Genomic DNA, 18,008 nt, shown 5'->3' on the forward strand with positions numbered 1-18,008 from the left:
TTCTCTGCAATAAATATTATTTTTTTTCTCTCCCATTTTCTCTGAGAGATCATCTTCGCAGTTCAGTGGTTCAGCTGCAGACCGAGTGGTCACACTCCAGGACCAATCCAGCTGTTTAAGTGTGGACATCTAGCACTCAGGAGATACCAAGTATATCCAGAGGTTGGTGTTAGTTAAGAATGAGCTATAAAAGGCTCTACGAGGGGGCTGCTGAAAAGTTTTCAGCCCAACCAAAAAGAGAATGTTGTGGAGCCATAAAACTTACAAGTTATTCCACACTTTTCTTGACACTTTTCATTTCAATGATATGTTCCCAATTTGGGTGCACAGTTTAATTGAGCAACAAGCTAATCAGCACAGATAATTGAATGCTTTCAATCAATTATCAGTTATCATCAATCAATTGGCAATAATTAGAATTTACACTCACATCTTGTTAGGCACTATTCTTTAAAGATGGATGCATAAATTATCATCTTTGGATTCAAAAAGGGAATGTGACCATGAGAGAAATATGGGCAGGCCATGGGTTTTCCATGATTTTGCATGTGGTGTTACAGAATATAGCTGATCAGTGCCTAATTTCGATGTGAGAATTTACACCAGGATTCAGTTGGTGTAAATCCTTATGCCTAAAAGTTAGATGCAGATCCCACCACTATGCCCATTGTATAAATGGCATACAACTTACTATTCCTGTATGCCCAAAATTAATCCAAAATAGACTTTTGTAACTCTGTATTTTCCTCTACTTATTGTAAGTTTTTTTTTTTTTATTTTGTGATTTTATTCTGTATGGAAACTTTTTTTATTTTGCCATTTTACTGTGTATGGAAACTTGTAAGCCACCTTGGATAAAGGTGGATTAAAAATGTTTTAAATAAATAAAAGTCCTTGAGTTGATCACTCAGCATGGGTACTTTTCTTTTTATCCACAAAGGGGCCGAGAGAAGTTGGGTGTTGTAAAACCCTCACATAGATTTTCCACAGGTCACAATGTCACCCTGCTGGCCAGGGTTTCCCTTTGAAATGTGCTGCAGACCCATGGGCTATCTAAAAATTACTCCACCTTTGGGCATTTTTCAAAGCTCTGCAGGCAGGTGCAATGTCCGAGGAGCTTATTATACCTGTAAATTTTACCTCAATTGTCACGGGGCAAGGATGAGTGTACTTTCCCTTTGAAAACTGCACAAGTTAAAAAAAAAAAAATTTTACTTTAAGCTTGATAGACAGGTCTTTACCCAATTGTCTAATAAAGTGAGTAAAAGAAAATGGCTCCATAGGAGATGGCTGTCTAGGAGGAGTCTTGTGAGGAGATTGTATCTCAGGAGAGTCATAGGCTTCTGTAGTTGAATGAGAAGCATTGATATTGGAATCAATATGAAGATCCGAGTCCACAAGAAGTAATGGAGATTGGTGCTGCCACTTCGCATGGTACCGATCCGATGATGAAAGCTATGCTGTATGTTTACGTTTTTCTGTTGAGGGGAAGAAGAATGATACCTCGATGAACTGAAGCGATGTCTGGCTGTTTGATGCTTCGAAGCATGGCTAGATGATGACTTGCGTCGAGAGCCATGGTAATACATCGATAAAACAATGGTGGTACCCGCATCCCATGTGGTGTGACGCTCAGGCTGGGCCGGCACCAGCAGAGTCAGTGTCAGGGTAAGAAGAGGAAACATGTGCCCATACTCCACCGAAATCTGTGGCTTTGTCGCCGTACCAAAGGTGCTGTGACTCGCTCCAAAGAGGATGACTCGGATGTCAATGCACCCTTCGATGTGGAAGCGAGTCTCATTAAGGGTCTTTGCTTGACCAGCATGATTAGACTCAATGCCTTAGTGGCCTGTGACCCTGTCTGGGAAGCTGGTGACTTTTTAACTGGCTTACCAGAAAGAGCTATAGCTTGCGATACCAGTGTCAATGCAGGTGCATCGGACGATGGCGGTGTCTTCGACTTTGAGGGCTTGGATGTTGATGTATGCGATACCTCTTCTCCTTCCATACCAATACTGAACAACTTCTGCTGCTGTAGAATGCGGCTTTTGAAGAAGTGTTTTTAAAGGGTAAAACAACGCGCACAGGTCTTGATGCGATATTTGAGGCCAAGGTACTGTATACACCAGTTATATGGGTCGGTGATGGAAATCGTGCGTTGACACCTGCACTTTTTAAAACCGCTCAACAGGCGGGACATGCAAGGGAAAACCACTTCAGCCCAATCAAAATTCGAAGGCTGAGGCGAGAAGGAAGGCCCAGCCATCGAAACATCCAAAGACAAAAACCAGGAAGAAAAAATGTTTTGTTTGTTTTTTTATTTTAGAGAGATAAAAAAACAAGAAATAAACGAATGGAAAAATGAAGAAAAAAAAATCAAACGCGTGAGTGGGAAGGCAAAAGCTAAAATGAAGAACGTTGAAAAGCACAAAATCTTAGCTCCGCGGAAAACTAAGAATTGAAGAGCCACACACCTACGTCGGAAAGGAAGGCACTCTTGCATGCGCAGTGTGGTCAGTCGCAAACTTTCTAAAGTTCTTATAACTGTCTGTACCAGGGCTAGCATCACCCATATGTGAGAATATGCTGTCTGCTTGTCCTGGAATAACTGTGCGTTATCCCAGGACATGCAGGCAGCATATTCTCACATGTGGGACTCCCTATCTTACTATAATGGGATGGAGGGACAGTTGGCCATTAAGAAACTAAATTTTGCAATCCTGCTTGGCCAAATTATCCATCCCATCTGGAACAGGATTCCAGACAGTAGTGAGATGTGAATGTGTGAACTGAGAGCAGCAGATTAACTCTGGTGAGTTTACCTGCTTCTAATTCATAGTAACATAGGTGATGATGGCAGATAAAGACCCGAATGGTCCATCCAGTCTGCTCAACCTGATTCAATTTAAATTTTTTTTTTTAAATTTATTTATTTTCTTCTTAGCTATTTCTGGGCAAGAATCCAAAGCTTTACCTGGTACTGTGCTTGGGTTCCAACTGCCGAAATCTCTGTTAAGACTTACTCCAGCCCATCTACACCCTCCCAGCCATTGAAGCCCTCCCCTGCCCATCCTCCACCAAACGGCCATACACAGACACAGACCGTGCAAGTCTGCCTAGTAACTGGCCTAGTTCAATATTTAATATTTTCTGATTCTAAATCTTCTGTGTTCATCCCATGCTTCTTTGAACTCAGACAAGGGCTGTTCTTTGAGAAGGTGAGGGCAAGATTAGTGGAGTTTTTCACCAGGTCAATCATAACAGGCCCTGAAGTCTAAACCCTGCACTGCTCCTTGTGACCCTGGGCAACTCACTTAATCCTCTACTGCCCCGGGTATTTGAGAGAGATTGTTAGCCGTCTGGGATAGATAGGGAAAATGCTAGAAGTACCTGTATGCAGGGCCGCCGAGAGAAAATCCAGGCCCCGGTACAAAGAAGGTGATTGGGCCAAATCTACTAGTCGTGCTTATGACATAGTAGATATTAGAAAAAATGTTACCAGCTTTAGCTTCCTGGATGAGCGCTCTGCAGAGGCGACATTAGCAGGAATTGTCAACAGAATACGCAGACTAATGCATATATTTGGAAAGAGTCCTTCCAGTTTGTATTTTTTCAAGCAATTCAGCAGCTCCAATGGGCTCAGCTGGTTCTCTCCAAAATTTGATCGATGAACAGCTGGCAGATGACTCATCTCCATTACAAGATCTTCACTGATATCAGCAGGATATTGATTTGCCAGTGATTTTGATTTGATTTTCAACTCTTCTACAGGAATTGTTAAGTGCTTCCAGAGGAAGCTGAACTTCTCAGAAATGTTCACTGCAGCATTAAAATGAACTGTGAGTCCACCAATAACATTATAACATTATCCAACATTACATAGAAAACAGACTTTCTTAAATACGCTTCTTCAGGGGAGTCATCCGTTTCATGTTGTTTTGACAATTGGCATCTTCACCATGGAACTTCCTTTTGCGTTTTGCATTGTGGTTGTATAACTATAGAAAGGCAAATCTCTTCTCTGGGTGTAAAGCTGTATAGCTATGCTGATGATATCACAATAATCATTCAGTTGACAGCTGTTATAAATGATACTTTATCTTTCTGATGAGATCAAGGAAGACTCTATAAATCTGAACGGTACCACCTTTTCCATCTTACCAAATATAAAAATTTGGGGAGTCTACCTTGATCGTAAACTATCTTTTGAGTTTCATGTTACTGCGCTTGTTAAAAAAATCTTACTTTCTTTTATGAAAACTAAGTATGTTAAAGCCATACTTTGTACCAACAATCTAAAAGAAAAAAAAAATCAGTCTCTTATTTTGAGTTTACTGGATTATTGTAATATTCTTTATCTTTCGATTTCTAAGCAAAACATAAAAAGGTTGCAGATTATTCAAAATACTGCGGTACAGTTGATGTTTAGATTGAAACTAGAGAATGACACGGTGGCGGTTTAGCCGTGGGTAACCCGCCAAAACGGGGAACGAAAACTAGCAGTCGCTGCGGGGACGGGGCAAGACCATTCACCGCCCCGTGGAGTGGTGAATGGTCTTGTCCCCGCAGTGAGGCATGAAGGATCGCGCGGTCCCCGCAGCCCACACCCGCCTGCCCAATCGATCGTAGTGATTAGCCAGCTCTCTCCCTTCTCCTCACCTTAGTTTGTAGGTTTTCTTTTTCGGCGACCCACACGCTATCAAAGAGCCGCGCACCTGCTGCTGCTCAGTTTCGATCTTCTGCTCTGACGCAACCGGAAACAGGAAGTTGCAGCAGAGCAGAAGATTGAACACTGAGCAGCCGCGCATGCGCAGCTCTTTGGGAAAGCGTGCAGGTCGCTGAAAAAGAAAGCCTGCAAACTAAGGTGAGGAGAAGGGAGAGAGCTGGCTAATCACTACGATCGATTGGGCAGGCGGGTGTGGGCTGCGGGGACCGTGCGATCGCCCGTGTTCCCGGCTCAAACTGGAAGGAGGGAGTGAAAGGGAAAAGGATTCTGGGCCAAGGGGATGAAGATGGAAAGAAAAACCCACAGCAGAAAAGAAAGGGAAGGACAGGCAGGTGAGCCAGATGCTAGAAGCAGGGGAGGGGAAGAAAGAGGGAAAAAAGCTAGATGGGGTTGAAAAGAAAAGACACACTGGTATGGAAGAGGAAGATAGGGGAAATAAGGACACAAGAAGGTAACAGAAAGAGGGGAAATTATGTGCATGGGGCATAGGGACAGAGACATAAAGGGGACATGCCATGGGGATGGTATATGGACACAGGGGGGGGGCAATGGCAGATACATAGGGGAGATATTAGAAATGGGGAAAATAGGAGCACAGAAGCGAGATGGTTTGTGGGGATGGGACAGGGACCGAGCTCGCAGGCTCCAGTGGCTTGCACAAATTACATTGTAACGTGCCATGAAAATAAGAGGAAGGAAGGTAGATAGATAGGCCACACAAGAGGAGCTGAAAGGTGGTAGAAAGGAACAGATGGTAAAGGAGGGAGGGAAGGGTGGTGGTGGAAAGGAATAGGACAGACATTGAAGGAGGGTGGAGAGGAACAGACCCTGAAGGGAAATGTGGAAGACAGAATGGGAAGAAGACAGATGCCAGACTATGGGGGAGCGGAGGGAAGAAGATGGGTGCTAGACCAATTGGGGGGGGGTGAAGGGAGAGGCACAGTAACAGCAAATGGAAAACGCAGAGAGAAGACACACAGTGGATGGAAGGAATTGAATGAGAAGATGTGGAAAGCAGAAACCAGAAAAAAAATTCTATTTATTTATTTTTTGCTTTAGGATAAAGTAGTATATTAGTTGTGTTGATAAAAATTTATAAACAAAACCCTGCCAGTTGAACATCTCTTTCTCTAGTTCAGCAGCAGGAACTTTGATTTATAAGAAAGGAATAAGCTAAATATTACAGTACTAAGGCTTATATGGATGCAGCGGGGACGGTGACGGGGCGGTGAATGGGATGGCAGTGGCGGTGAAGGGAACAGCGGTGATGGGGCGGTGCAGAAGATGGTGGGCCAGGGACGGGGCAGTGACAGGGACAGATTTTTTCCCCATGTCATTCTCTAATTGAAACGAACTGATCACATATCGCAGTATTATCTCAGATTACATTGGCTGACAATGGAGGCTAGAATAATCTTCAAGTTTGACTGTGTATTTCAAAGCTTTGAATGGACTATTGCCAAGTTATCTCTTTGATCATTTCAAATTCGTAAATAGGAAACATTTACGTAATGTACGATTCTTTGACTTTCTATCAGCGAAGGGATGTGTTTATAAACGATTCTTTGGTAAAATGTTAGCATATCAGGCGGTTATGTGGGAGAAACAAGTCACTACTCGCATATCATTTTCACCTCCTATTTGGCTTTTAGAAAAATGCTGAAAACATACTTGTTTGGTAAATATTTTGATTAATTTGTTATGATTTTACCAGTGGCGTACCTAGGGGGGGGCATGGGGGGCGGTCCGCCCCAGGTGCACAGGCCCAAGGGGATGCACAGCTGGCCTGCCATTGCCGTCATCAGAAAGAAGCCGGCGCCAGTTCTCCCTCCCTCCGAATTCGACTGTACAGAATCAATTGACTGTGCAGGATCTGGTTTGTTTAGTTTTACAATGTATGTGTTGGTGTTCTAGTGCTCACTGCAGTGTTTAAGATGCTGCCTTTTCCTTGGTACACTCTTGTTGTGCGATATGTGGATTATTACTAAAAATCATATTTTTCATATAGATGGGGGGGTGTCAAAAAATGATGGGCCCTGGGTGTCACATATGCTAGGTACGCCACTGGATTTTAATATTTCTTGATTTGTGAACTGCACAGAACTGCAAGGTAGCTGCGGTATATAAGAATCTATGTTATTATAAGGCCAAAGAAAGGGAAATCTCTAAACTCATACTGTGGGAACAGGCTTTGGTTTTGCGTCCTAGATCAATAGTGGGTTCAGCACCTGGCACCCCCTCCCCCATTAGCATGCATACCCCTTTCTCCCTCTCTCAGTCTATCCCCCTAGTCTTTATTTAAATGTGGTTGTCCCCTCCCGAGCACTGGCAGTATTGCATTTAATGCTATCCCCCACCACCACTGACATCTTCCCTCTACCTTGCCCCACCCCACTTTGATATAACTTCCCATGTCTTCAGGATTGCAGCAGAGGGAGATGCCGGAGTTGGTGCAAGCAGCTTAAGGTGGAACGCTGCTAATGCTCAGGAGAGGATAACTGCACCTAAAAGGCAGGAGAGAGGCCTGAGAGATAGGGAGCGATGTCAGACCCGGGGATGGAGGCTTTAGTCACTGCAGGGGAGCAGGTGAGGCAATCTTTTGATATCCTTGAGGTTTGGCGCCCCGAGTCAGTGCCTCACCTGATCCATGCCTTAAGTTGGATCTTCAATATGGACAAAAAGTTTGAGGAGAGATATTTGTGCACATTGCAATAGCAAGTCACATTTTGGAAAATGCATACAAAAGTGTCCCTGACGTAGTATTACACCCCAGAGTGGTTGCAATGAACCTATGGATCAGGAGGGGGCTTATGCTCATAGAACAAAGAGATCACTCAAGCACATTTGGTGGGACGGTGAAATGATTAAGCCTTATTGGGGAAAAAGTGAGAGGCATGACTGGAGGAACTCTAGCTTTAGATGTGGCAGTGGCACTGTTAAATAAAAGGGTAGTTGGTGTTTATGGGGAAAGATAAGCTACTCAAATTGAGGTTTTCATCAGCTCAGTTGGCAAAATTTTGCTAAAGGGATAAGACCCTTATCCTGGAGATGGTCGTGGAGAGACTTTGACAATATTTTTGGATGTAAACAGCTTTGAGGTTTATAAGAGACATATGTATAAGAGGATGTAGGAATTATATTGGCAGAGGGAGGAGGGGAATGGTCTTGAAACAAATAGAAGTGTAGAGTCTACAATAGAGGGCAATGGTGGGATGTGGGAAGACTGAGAAGGGGGGTTTGGGGTGGGACCTGTGTTATTTAGATGATTATCAACTAGGATTGTTGTGGACCACTATAGGGCCGCAGTTGTAATATTGTTTCAAAATCTTAAAGTAAAGAAAATAAGTTACCCCATAGAGCCCTGGCCGCTTTCTCTAAGGCCTACAGTTCCAGTATCCTTCACATTTAGAGGTCACAAAAAAAAAAAAAATCAAGACACTATTTCTATAAGTAAGACCTTTGGTTTTACTCATAGAAATAGTTTCACTTGACTATTGCTTTGTCTCTGTCATTTAAATGTTATACCAAAGCAAAATATTCAGAGCTTCAAATTGCCTAGCTAGCCACACATTGCGTTTGCTATTACTAATGACTTCTATGGAAAAGTTTATTAGAAATGGAAATCCTCCACAGTAAATTTCCCATGCTTCATTTTTCTGTATGGTATTTCCAACCCACATCTAATACTCATCATTGCTGTCTCACCGTTGGCCTCATCCATCTGATGCCATGGGTTTTAGAAGAGTTGGGACCCAGATCCTTGAACCCCAGGGAAGAGGCACATGCTGGGAACATGTCATCTTTGAAGAGCGATCCTCTCTGCAAGCACTCATTACGGATCTGCTCGTAGTCCTGGCCCAGGAACTTCAGTGCTTTTCCATGTTGCCCCATGCCCAGCTGTTTATCCTGCTCCTTCTGCAGCTGTGCAGACACGCCAGTGGCATAGACAGGGACGATGACTTCCTCCATCCTGAGGTGAGGAACAGAGAGCTGGTGGGAATGAAGAAAAGAACAGCTAGGGAGACAAAAGAAAAAGGAGGACAGGTGTCATTTGCAGGCTTCAACTGTATTACTTCAACTGGAGAAAGCAAAATAGCAGATTATGATAATAATAATTTTTATTTACTATTACTAGAAATAGGTATTCGGACACAAAACATCTTACAAGGAATACCTGAGGCAAAGGTAGACAAAGAGCTTGACCAAAGTCATAAGGGTTATTACGGCAGAAGTGGGATTTGAACCTGGTTTCCAACCCATTGATCTAATCTGATGCTTCCCAAACTGGGGATCAAGACCCCAAACAGGGTCACAGGGATAATCCTCCTCTCTCTGGACTTCCACTGTGACAAGTGCCCAGTAGTGGCAGTCAGCATGAGTCCTGTAAGTTGGTGAACATTCACAGAGCTCTCACAGGTAGGTTTCCTGTTAAGATTGGAATCCTGTGCAGAGTACTGGGGCTTGAGAGTGCACACTGACACACAGGAGGACCCTGTATTGACTGTCATTACTGTTCCCACTACCCTCCATTTTTGGATGAGTGGAAGGAAGAAGTGAGTTACAGAGGGAGGTGGAGACATGCTATTTTGTTCTCATCTGGGGGTCATGTAAATTTTAAATGGTGAAAATGGGGTCATAATATAAAAATGTTTGGGAAGCACTGCACTAACCACCAAGATACTTCCTCTCCCAAGATTGCACTAAGAATTAGTCAGAGAGCCAGGAATTTGAACAAGCATTGGGGGTCCTGTGTCAATGTGCGCTCTCAGGGTCCCAGTGCTTTCCACCGTTAGAGACAATGGTAGAGCCAGGCATTTGGAGCAAGGGGAGAATAAGTGTACAAAACACTTTTTTCAGTTCCTGAAATCTTTCTTAGATCATGCCTGTCATTTAAACTTTGCCTTCTTGGAATGAGAAAGGGAAAGGGACATTTAAGGCTTAATCTAATTCAACAAAAGAGACCAGCAAGATGTCTAAAACCAACCAATAGTTACATCTATTATAAAACTAGTCCAAATAGACAAATGTTCCAGCCAAAGTACTTGAACATGTGTGTATATCAAGACGTATCCAGAAAAAGTCCCAACTTGGATCCGAGTTTCGGCAATGATATTGCCTTCTTCAGGGGACAAGTAACTGAAAACATTCTGTAAAATAATAAAAACATAACATCATAAAACATTAACTCCCCCTTTTAAAAAACCGTGAAAGCGGGTTTTAGCACAGGCTGGTGCGCTCAATGCTCTGCAGTGCTCCCGACACTCGGCAGCAGCTCATTCAGCGCACCGGCCTGCGCTAGAAACCACTTTCACAGTTATGTAAAAGGGGGAGGGAGTAAAAAAAATGCATTAAATATTATGAAACATATAAAAACAAACCACATTAAACTTTTGTAAAGAATAAGATCTTAGCAATGCATAATGATATTTTTAAAGTGCATGAATGAACCAGTGCTGTAGCTCAGTGGTTCTCAACTCGGTCCTGGCGTTCTCCCTTGCCAGTCAGGTTTTCAAGATATCCACAATGAATATGCATGAAACACATTTGCATATAATGGAGGCAGTGTATGCAAATGAAGTTTATGCAAATTCAATGTGGATATCCTGAAAACCTGACTGGCAAGGGGGGTACTCCAGGACCGAGTTGAGGAACACTGCTGTAGATGGGATGGGCAGTATACGTACGATAAAATGAAAGACAATAAATGCGAGTGAAGGAAACGAGCGAGTGAAGCAAACCTATTGATCTTCTAGATATGTGCTAATATACAGAGGTAGTTTTTGCTAAATGTAAACTGAAGTGGAGGTATATAAAAACACATGATGGTAACAGAAATACTTGACAGGAAATGAAGGATATCAAAAAATGGCTACCTTTGGCAAAGAAGGCTTAAAGTATAATTCTTTTTTTGATACAGAATTATACTTTTAGCCTTCTTTGCCAAAGGTAGCCATTGTTTTTATATGTTTCATAATATTTAATGCATTTTATTTTAATTTTTTATGATGTATGTTTTTATTTGGAAGAGGCACTGGAGACGTCACAACCAGCGTGAGGGCTCAAATCTTTTATTGAAGCAAAATCATAAAATATGTGAAATCCCAACCAGGACCCAGTTTCAGCTAATACATCGCCTTCCTCAGGGAACAATGTGTATTGTGTCGGCGTCTCTTACACGATGGAGGCGCCATGAAGTGTAAGAGACGCCGACAAGATATACATTGTCTCCTGAGGAAGGCGATGTACTTGCCGAAACTGGGTCCTAGTTGGGATTTCGCATATTTTATGATTTTACTTCAATAAAAGATTTGAGCCCTCACGCTGGTTGTGACGTCTCCAATGCCGCTTCTTGCTACTGTTCCCATAATATTTAGAGGCCTTGTCTCTTCTTTTTTTGGTTCCTTGGTATGTTTTTATTTTATATAATTTTTTCAGTTACTTCTTATCCCTTAAGAAGGCAATATCATTGCCAAAACTCAGATCCAAGTAGGGACTTTTTCTAGATACATTCCGATATATATGTTCAAGTGCTTTGGTTGGAACATTTGTCTGTTTGGACTATTTTATAATAAACTAGTTTTTAAGCCCGTTACATTAATGGGTGCTAGCAGCCCTTCTCTCTTACTTTTACCTCCCCCTGTCCAGCAGCACCCCTTCCCTGCTCCCCCTGTCCAACAGCATCCCTTCCCTACATTACTTTATTTATTTAATTTCTTCCTTTCTGTATGTCTGTCTTTCTTTCTCTCTCCCTGCCCCCTTTCTTTCTGTCTCTCTCCCTTGCCCACTGTTTGTCTGTCTTTCTTTCTTGCTTTCTGTCTCTCTCCCTGCCCGCGGTCTTTCTGTGTGTCTGTCTTTCGTTCTTGTGCGCTGCCTGCCTGCCTGTCAGTTTGTCTGTCTCTCTCTGTGACCCCTGCCTGCCTGTCTCTCTCTGTGGTGCCATGCCTGCCTGCCTTTCTTTCTGTCTCTCTCCGTGGCCCCCTTATGTCTCCCCCCCACCCCAAGAGCAAACCAAGATTGCTGCCTGCCCCCAGCACACCCCTCCCCCCAAAGCATAGCAAGTTTGCTCCCTGGCCCCCTTTCCCTCTCCCCCTCCACTTTCCTGTGCAGCAGTAGCAGCAGCATTTCTCTCCCACCCTTCCCTGTGCAGCATCAGCAGCATTCCCTCACCTTCTACTTCCCTGTGCAGCATTTCTCTTCGTCTTGGCAGGGTCTGACACAGGGATATCGCGGCACACAAACCACCGCAGGCTCCAGGTGGAGGAAGTTCAGGAAAACGCCGCACGTGCTGCATACCGCCATGTGTGCACGTGCCGCAAACTACCGAACGCGCACACACGCCGCTCGCTGTACTACCATGTCTCTGCCATGGAGCTACGGATCACGGAGGCAGGGATCACGGCGTTAGAAGTGCACATGCGTGCTTAGGGTTTTATTATGATTGATGTAACTGTTGGTTGGTTTTAGACATCTCGCTTGCCTCTTCTGTTGTACCATTATATATTTGAGGCAAGATTTCTTCTTCTTTTTCTCATATTTAATCTAATTCAACACATCTTCTCAACCAGCTACTTGGCAGATGAACCATTTTGTGAATTTTATGGGTGGCACAAATGGAGTTAAAGGTCAGACCACCACCAGCTGGAGCCTGCCTTGTCAGACCAGATTTCGCAACTTCACATTGGATCAGTCATTGTCAAGCTCTGCAGAAGTGAAAGCTTTTTCCTTTGTCTCACCCACTTTGCTGCCTCTGTCTCCCAACCTAGGAAGAATTCATTACATTACATTGATTTCTTCTATCCCGCCAATAGCTTCCAGTTCTAGGCAGTTTACAACAAGAAATTAGCCTGGGCATTCCCAGGGAGATTACAAGGTTGATAGCTATAGTATGAGTCGGGATCTGAGAATCACACTTGTTTTCAGGTCTCGCTGTCCACTGTCAACTCCTGGACACTGTGTAGCTCCCAGCTCCTGGTCTTATTGTACAAGTATTCATTTATTTGACTTTGGCTCACACCCTTTTCAGTTATAGCTCAATGTGAGTTATATTTAGGAACAGTTTATTTATTACAGTGGCGTGAAATATGCCATACTTGAATCTAAAACAACATGAAGAAGAGAGAGGAGACTAGAAAGAGAAATAAGGAAGGAGGAAGAGCAGTGGGGAATAGGGGAAGGACCAATGGCGGAGGAGAGGAAAGTTGAGAGAGGGCTGCTGCAGGTGTAGTTGCTAAAGAAGCCTCAGGTTATCCAAAGACTAATTGAAATAGCCATGTTTTAATTTGTTTCTTGAATATGAGATATGAGCAGGAGTATTCAAGTCGGATATCAAGGAGGAGGGAATTCCAGAGCTGTGGGACAGCGAAGAGGGCAGTAGTTATTTCTCTGTCCTTGAAGGGCTCACAATCTAAGTTTGTACCTGAGGCAGTGGAGGGTTGTATGACTGTTGAATGATGGACCAGTTCTGTGATGAGATTCCTTTAATCTCTTGGTCAAGCGTACAAACATCTTCATTTCTTCATCATTACATTCATGGTTCATTTATTACATTTTTTTTTTCAACTAAACAGGTCAAAGCAAGTTTCAACAAGCTAAAATCTAAATCAATATTCTTAAAATTGCATCAATTTGTATTGAGCAGGACAGGATTAACTCTTTGTTGGGCCCTAGGCAAATACGTTTATTGGGGCCCCTCATTGTAATTTAAATGTACAGTATTTTAAAGCTCCCAGAAATGGAGCCTTAAATGATTCTGACTACAGAGGAAAACTGGCAGAAGAAGAAACAGCAGATAAGAGGCCCCGCTCGCTGGCTCCTCCTGCTGACTAGAAGGCAGTAGTACACAGGGAGTGAGGAAGAATAGACAGACCTCTGTGGTGAACAATGGCTCTGCGTTCTCCCGATTCTCTTCTCTGTGGCAGCAGCTAATGTACTAGGGCAAAACTCTGCCTCGACTTACACATTTGAGAGAGCCCCTCCTAAATATTTGGTCCCTAGGCCCATGCCATTTGCCTATGCTTTAATCCTGCCCTGGTATTAGGCATTGTAATATATCAAGGTATCTCTTGGCAGTGGGAGAAGTCCACACAGTGTGCATGATAACCTCCCGCTGCTAGGGCATCAGAGGCCTGTTTGCTGAATTTCTGCACTTTGAAAGATTCACTGAACATAAGAATCCCGATAGGTGATTTCAATGTAGAGTTTTCACAGGACATTTTCCACTTTCAGGTGTACACTGGCAGGTTTGGCAACCAAGTCATTACCACAGAGGGCTCTTTGCACCAGCAGTTTGATAGCTTGTGCTTACCTGGGATATCTAGAACCCTGATCAGTAAGTACTCTGTCCCCAGCTTGTAGCTCTTGGCTTTTGACTCAGGCACCATAGCAGAGTTTATTGCCTGTATTATGTTTGGCAGCTGTCTCCTGAGCTGCTTAATATGTAGCACTGAGTTGCTGTTTGAGATTCTGGATGGATTTGAGATGGTTTCCCGAAAAGTGTCCATCTGGTGTGACCCCCAAAACATACATCCACACGTAGTCTAGCTCAGTGATTCCCAACACTGTCTTGGAAGACAATCAGCCAGTCATGTTTTCAAGATAGCCCTAATGAATATGCAAGGGACAGATTTGCATGTCTGTAACCTCCATTACATGCAAACCTCTCTCATGCATATTCATTAGGACTATCCCGAAAACCTGACTAGCTGGCCTGGACCTTCTCTCTGTTGTCAGAATTGATGTCGGGGGAAGGCTTGTGGGCTGGAGGCATGCAATCGTTCCATGCGCCTGGCCCTTCCTAGAGTTGCTGCAGCAGCGGGCAGGCAGCGAGTGGCAGACCGGGAGGGGGAGGAGGAATTGGCGGCAGGTAGGCAGGCTTTGGCAGTGGAAGGCAGTGAGGGGGAGGGGGCACGAATTTGGGACATAGGAAGGAGGGAGGAAGGGGGCACTAATTTGGGACACAGGAAGGAGGGAGGGAGGGAATAAAAAGGGAAAATTGTTGGGCCTGAGTGTGTGAGTGAGAGGGATAAAGATGGGGCACATGGGGAAAAAGGAAGAGAAAAATTGGGCATAGAGAGGAGTGAGGTAGAGATGCATGGGGAATAGAAGGCTGAGAGAGAGAAATGTCAGATATGGTGGTGGAGAGGGAACAGAGGGATAGATTAAAGGAGATGCAAGGGGGAAGAATGTTGGGAATAATGATAGAGGGAGAGATATGGCATGGTGTTGGAGAGGGGTGATAGGAGAAATGGGCAGGGTGAAAATTGATCTGGGGGATGAGAGAGGAAGAAAAGTTGGACTCAAGGAGGGACAGAGAGATGTTGGTTGGGGAATGGAATGAGGTCTGGAGAGGAAGACGAAAGAAAGGTTAACCGCGTCGAGCTTCCTTTGGTTGAAGACCTGGTGTATAATGTTACGTTTTAGTTTAGTTTAGTTTAGACTCATGGGAAAAATGATTTTATTTTCAATGTAGTGATTAAAATGTGTCCGTTGTGAGAATTTATATCTGCTGTCTATATTTTGCCTTATATTTGTCTAATTTTCTATAGTTGTTACTGAGGTGACATTGCATATTTTAAAGTCATCTGCTGAAAACCCCCCGAATATAAATGATAATTAACATTTTCTCTGCGTAGTGTGCTTTGTGTTTTTTTAATTTTGTGGTTACCATTATGTATTAATAAGAGTATATTGTGTGTATATGAAAAATGGATGGAAGAAATTGCATTACAATTAGTATTATTATTATGGGGGTGGAATCAGGGGTGGAGTTTGGGGGGTCTGGGGCAGATTTTGGGCGGGATTGGGGTGGAGTTTGACTGGGGTTACTCGGTTGGTATGTTAGGCTTAGGGGGTACTTGGCTTGAAAAGGTTGAGAAACACTGTAATAGACTCCCATATTGTAGGAGGAGAAGGAACTATGGTTGTTGGACCTGAGGTGCTTTGAGTATCACAGTGGCTTGCTCTTGGCAAAGTTTGAGTGGAGTTTTCCCGATTACTGGAATTGGAAGGAAAGCATATAGGTTGTTTCCTTGCCAGTCAAGAAGAAAGGCGTCCGACTCTAGATGGTGTTGTGTGTTGATTCTGGAACAGAAGACCGGAAGCATAGAGATCTATCTGTGGTGTCCCCCAATTCTTGAAAATCTGATGAAAACCTGTTGAGTGCCCACTCATGAGGTCATAGAAGTCTGCTTAATCTGTCTGCTAAGACATTCTGCTTTCCTGTGAAATAAACAGCTTTTAGAAACATGTTGCAAGGAATTACCCAGGATCAAATTTTCATCGCTCCCTGACAGACGAGACCTCATGCCTCCTTGTTTGTCCACATAGTACATGGCTACCTTGTTGTCTGTTTGAATGAGGAAAACCTGTTTGAGGAGATTTATTTATATATTTGGTTTTATAGCCCGACCTCCTAGAAGAGCTCAGAACAGGTTATAGAATTACATACATAATATAGAGCGGGTTATAGAGTTACATACATATTATAGTATGAGTTTCAATTACATACTTGATACATTCCTTGGCGTGTGGTTACAGGTGTAGGAGGTTACCAGTAATACAGAGATAGAGTTGAGGTTTATATCAAAGGTAAGGAATACGAGTGAAGAAGATAAGGGTAAGGATACTAGTTGCTCAGTTCTGTTTTTGCTATATATCAATTCAGGTAACAGTTGAAACCAGGCTTCCTAGAAGGTGGTCCCAGCTACCATTGAGTAGTAATTTACATACGAAGAGGCTATAAATATACACAGGAGGCAAAATTATAGTTGGAGGCATAATTTGTTTTGTTTTCACTTTATATCAATTCAGGTAACAGTTGAAACCAGGATTTCTAGAAGGTGGTCCCAGATACAAGTTTCAAGGTTATTTGTAATTTGATATACCAACCATCACAAGTATCTGGTCGGTTTACAATACTTGTGATGGTACTACAATTGAGTAGTAGTTAACATACAAGTTGGGAATACACACATGAGGCAATATATAGGTGAAGGTGTAAGTTTGGCAAAGTTAATTTTTTGTGCCTACATAATTGGTTTTGGGATACTTGTATGATTAATCCATCACATCAGATTTTACAAGTTCAATGTAGATGTATGGTTGCATGTATTAGTCAGGGGAGTTAGGTAAACAGGTTTTCACTGCCTTCCTGAAGTTTAGTAGTGAATCAAGTAAGCGGATTGATTTGGAGGTTTGGTTCCATAGTTTGGGTATGAAATGTGAATATCAGCTTCTGCTGGTTTTGTTCATGTGACAGTGAGCGGCCAGGTGGGACTGTCAGGCGTTTTTCTCCTTGTGATCTTAGCAGATGAGCAGGTGTAAAGACCAAGGGAGATAAAACTCATCAAAATCAATACACCCACCACACTCAACACAACTACCTCCATTCCCTGCGCCTACCTTAACACTAGATCAGTAAGGAACAAAGCTTTCTTAATCAAAGACTGGATCGTCTACAAAAAGATAGCCTGCCTCTTTCTAACGGAAACATGGTTACTATCAGGAGAGGATCCAATACTAAATGACCTAATACCAGATAACTACAAAATTCACATGTTAAACCGTGAAGACCGCAGAGGGGGAGGACTAGCAGTCATCCTCAAGGAAGAACTCGAACTAGAATTAGTTGACTCCAAGATAACCAACCAACTAGAAACACTAGCATGCAAGATTAGCAATAAGGACCTAGAAGAATACCTCTCCTGCATTCTATTTTACATACCGCCAAAATGCTGGTCAAAGGCCAGAGAAGATTTCTATGAATTCATCCTACACAACTCAATTACTCCATCTTACAATATTATAGCAGGAGACGCAAACCTACATTTAGAAAACGGGAAAAATCCCGACACAAAAGATTTTAAAAACTTCCTATCCTCACTCAACTTCAATCTCCATTCATCTACACAAACCCATGAAAAAGGCCACCAGCTAGATCTGGTAGCTATGTCCACAAAAGAAATCCTAAATCCCACTATTTCCATATCAAACGGCATTTGGAACCACGACATCTGGTCCGACCACTACACCTATTACTTTAATTTAAACTGGAACCAAACTAAAGTAAAAACTCACCCAAGGATAAAAAAAGAACATCTCACAAGGGGCCACATTAACCCAGAGGAATACTGGGCCCACTACGAAGCGCGCGAGGAGATGAATGAAGAAGGTGAATTCTGGGAACAATGGTTAAAAACAAGCACAACTATCTTAGACAAAATAGCCCCCAAACAAAACAGAACAAACCGCTCAAATAAATATAACAACTGGTTCGACTCCGAAC

At 43.0% G+C, this 18,008-nt stretch overlaps 1 protein-coding gene across 3 annotated transcripts in view; it reads right to left on the minus strand.

Moving 5' to 3' along the window:
- CAPN1 (calpain 1) overlaps nt 1–18,008 on the minus strand; it is a 171,244-nt gene that overhangs the window by 119,328 nt on the left and 33,908 nt on the right. For 2 of the 3 annotated variants that reach the window (XM_033954078.1, XM_033954079.1), the window contains exon 2: nt 8,432–8,741. In XM_033954078.1, coding sequence (XP_033809969.1) covers nt 8,432–8,695 — 264 coding nt within the window. In that variant the 5' untranslated portion in view covers nt 8,696–8,741. Of the gene's footprint in view, nt 1–8,431; nt 8,742–14,438; nt 14,444–18,008 lie in introns of all 3 variants that reach the window. The other variant, XM_033954080.1, reaches the window with a different exon arrangement.

The sequence above is a fragment of the Geotrypetes seraphini genome, chromosome 8 (assembly GCF_902459505.1).
Source record: "Geotrypetes seraphini chromosome 8, aGeoSer1.1, whole genome shotgun sequence".
Taxonomy (NCBI): domain Eukaryota; kingdom Metazoa; phylum Chordata; class Amphibia; order Gymnophiona; family Dermophiidae; genus Geotrypetes; species Geotrypetes seraphini.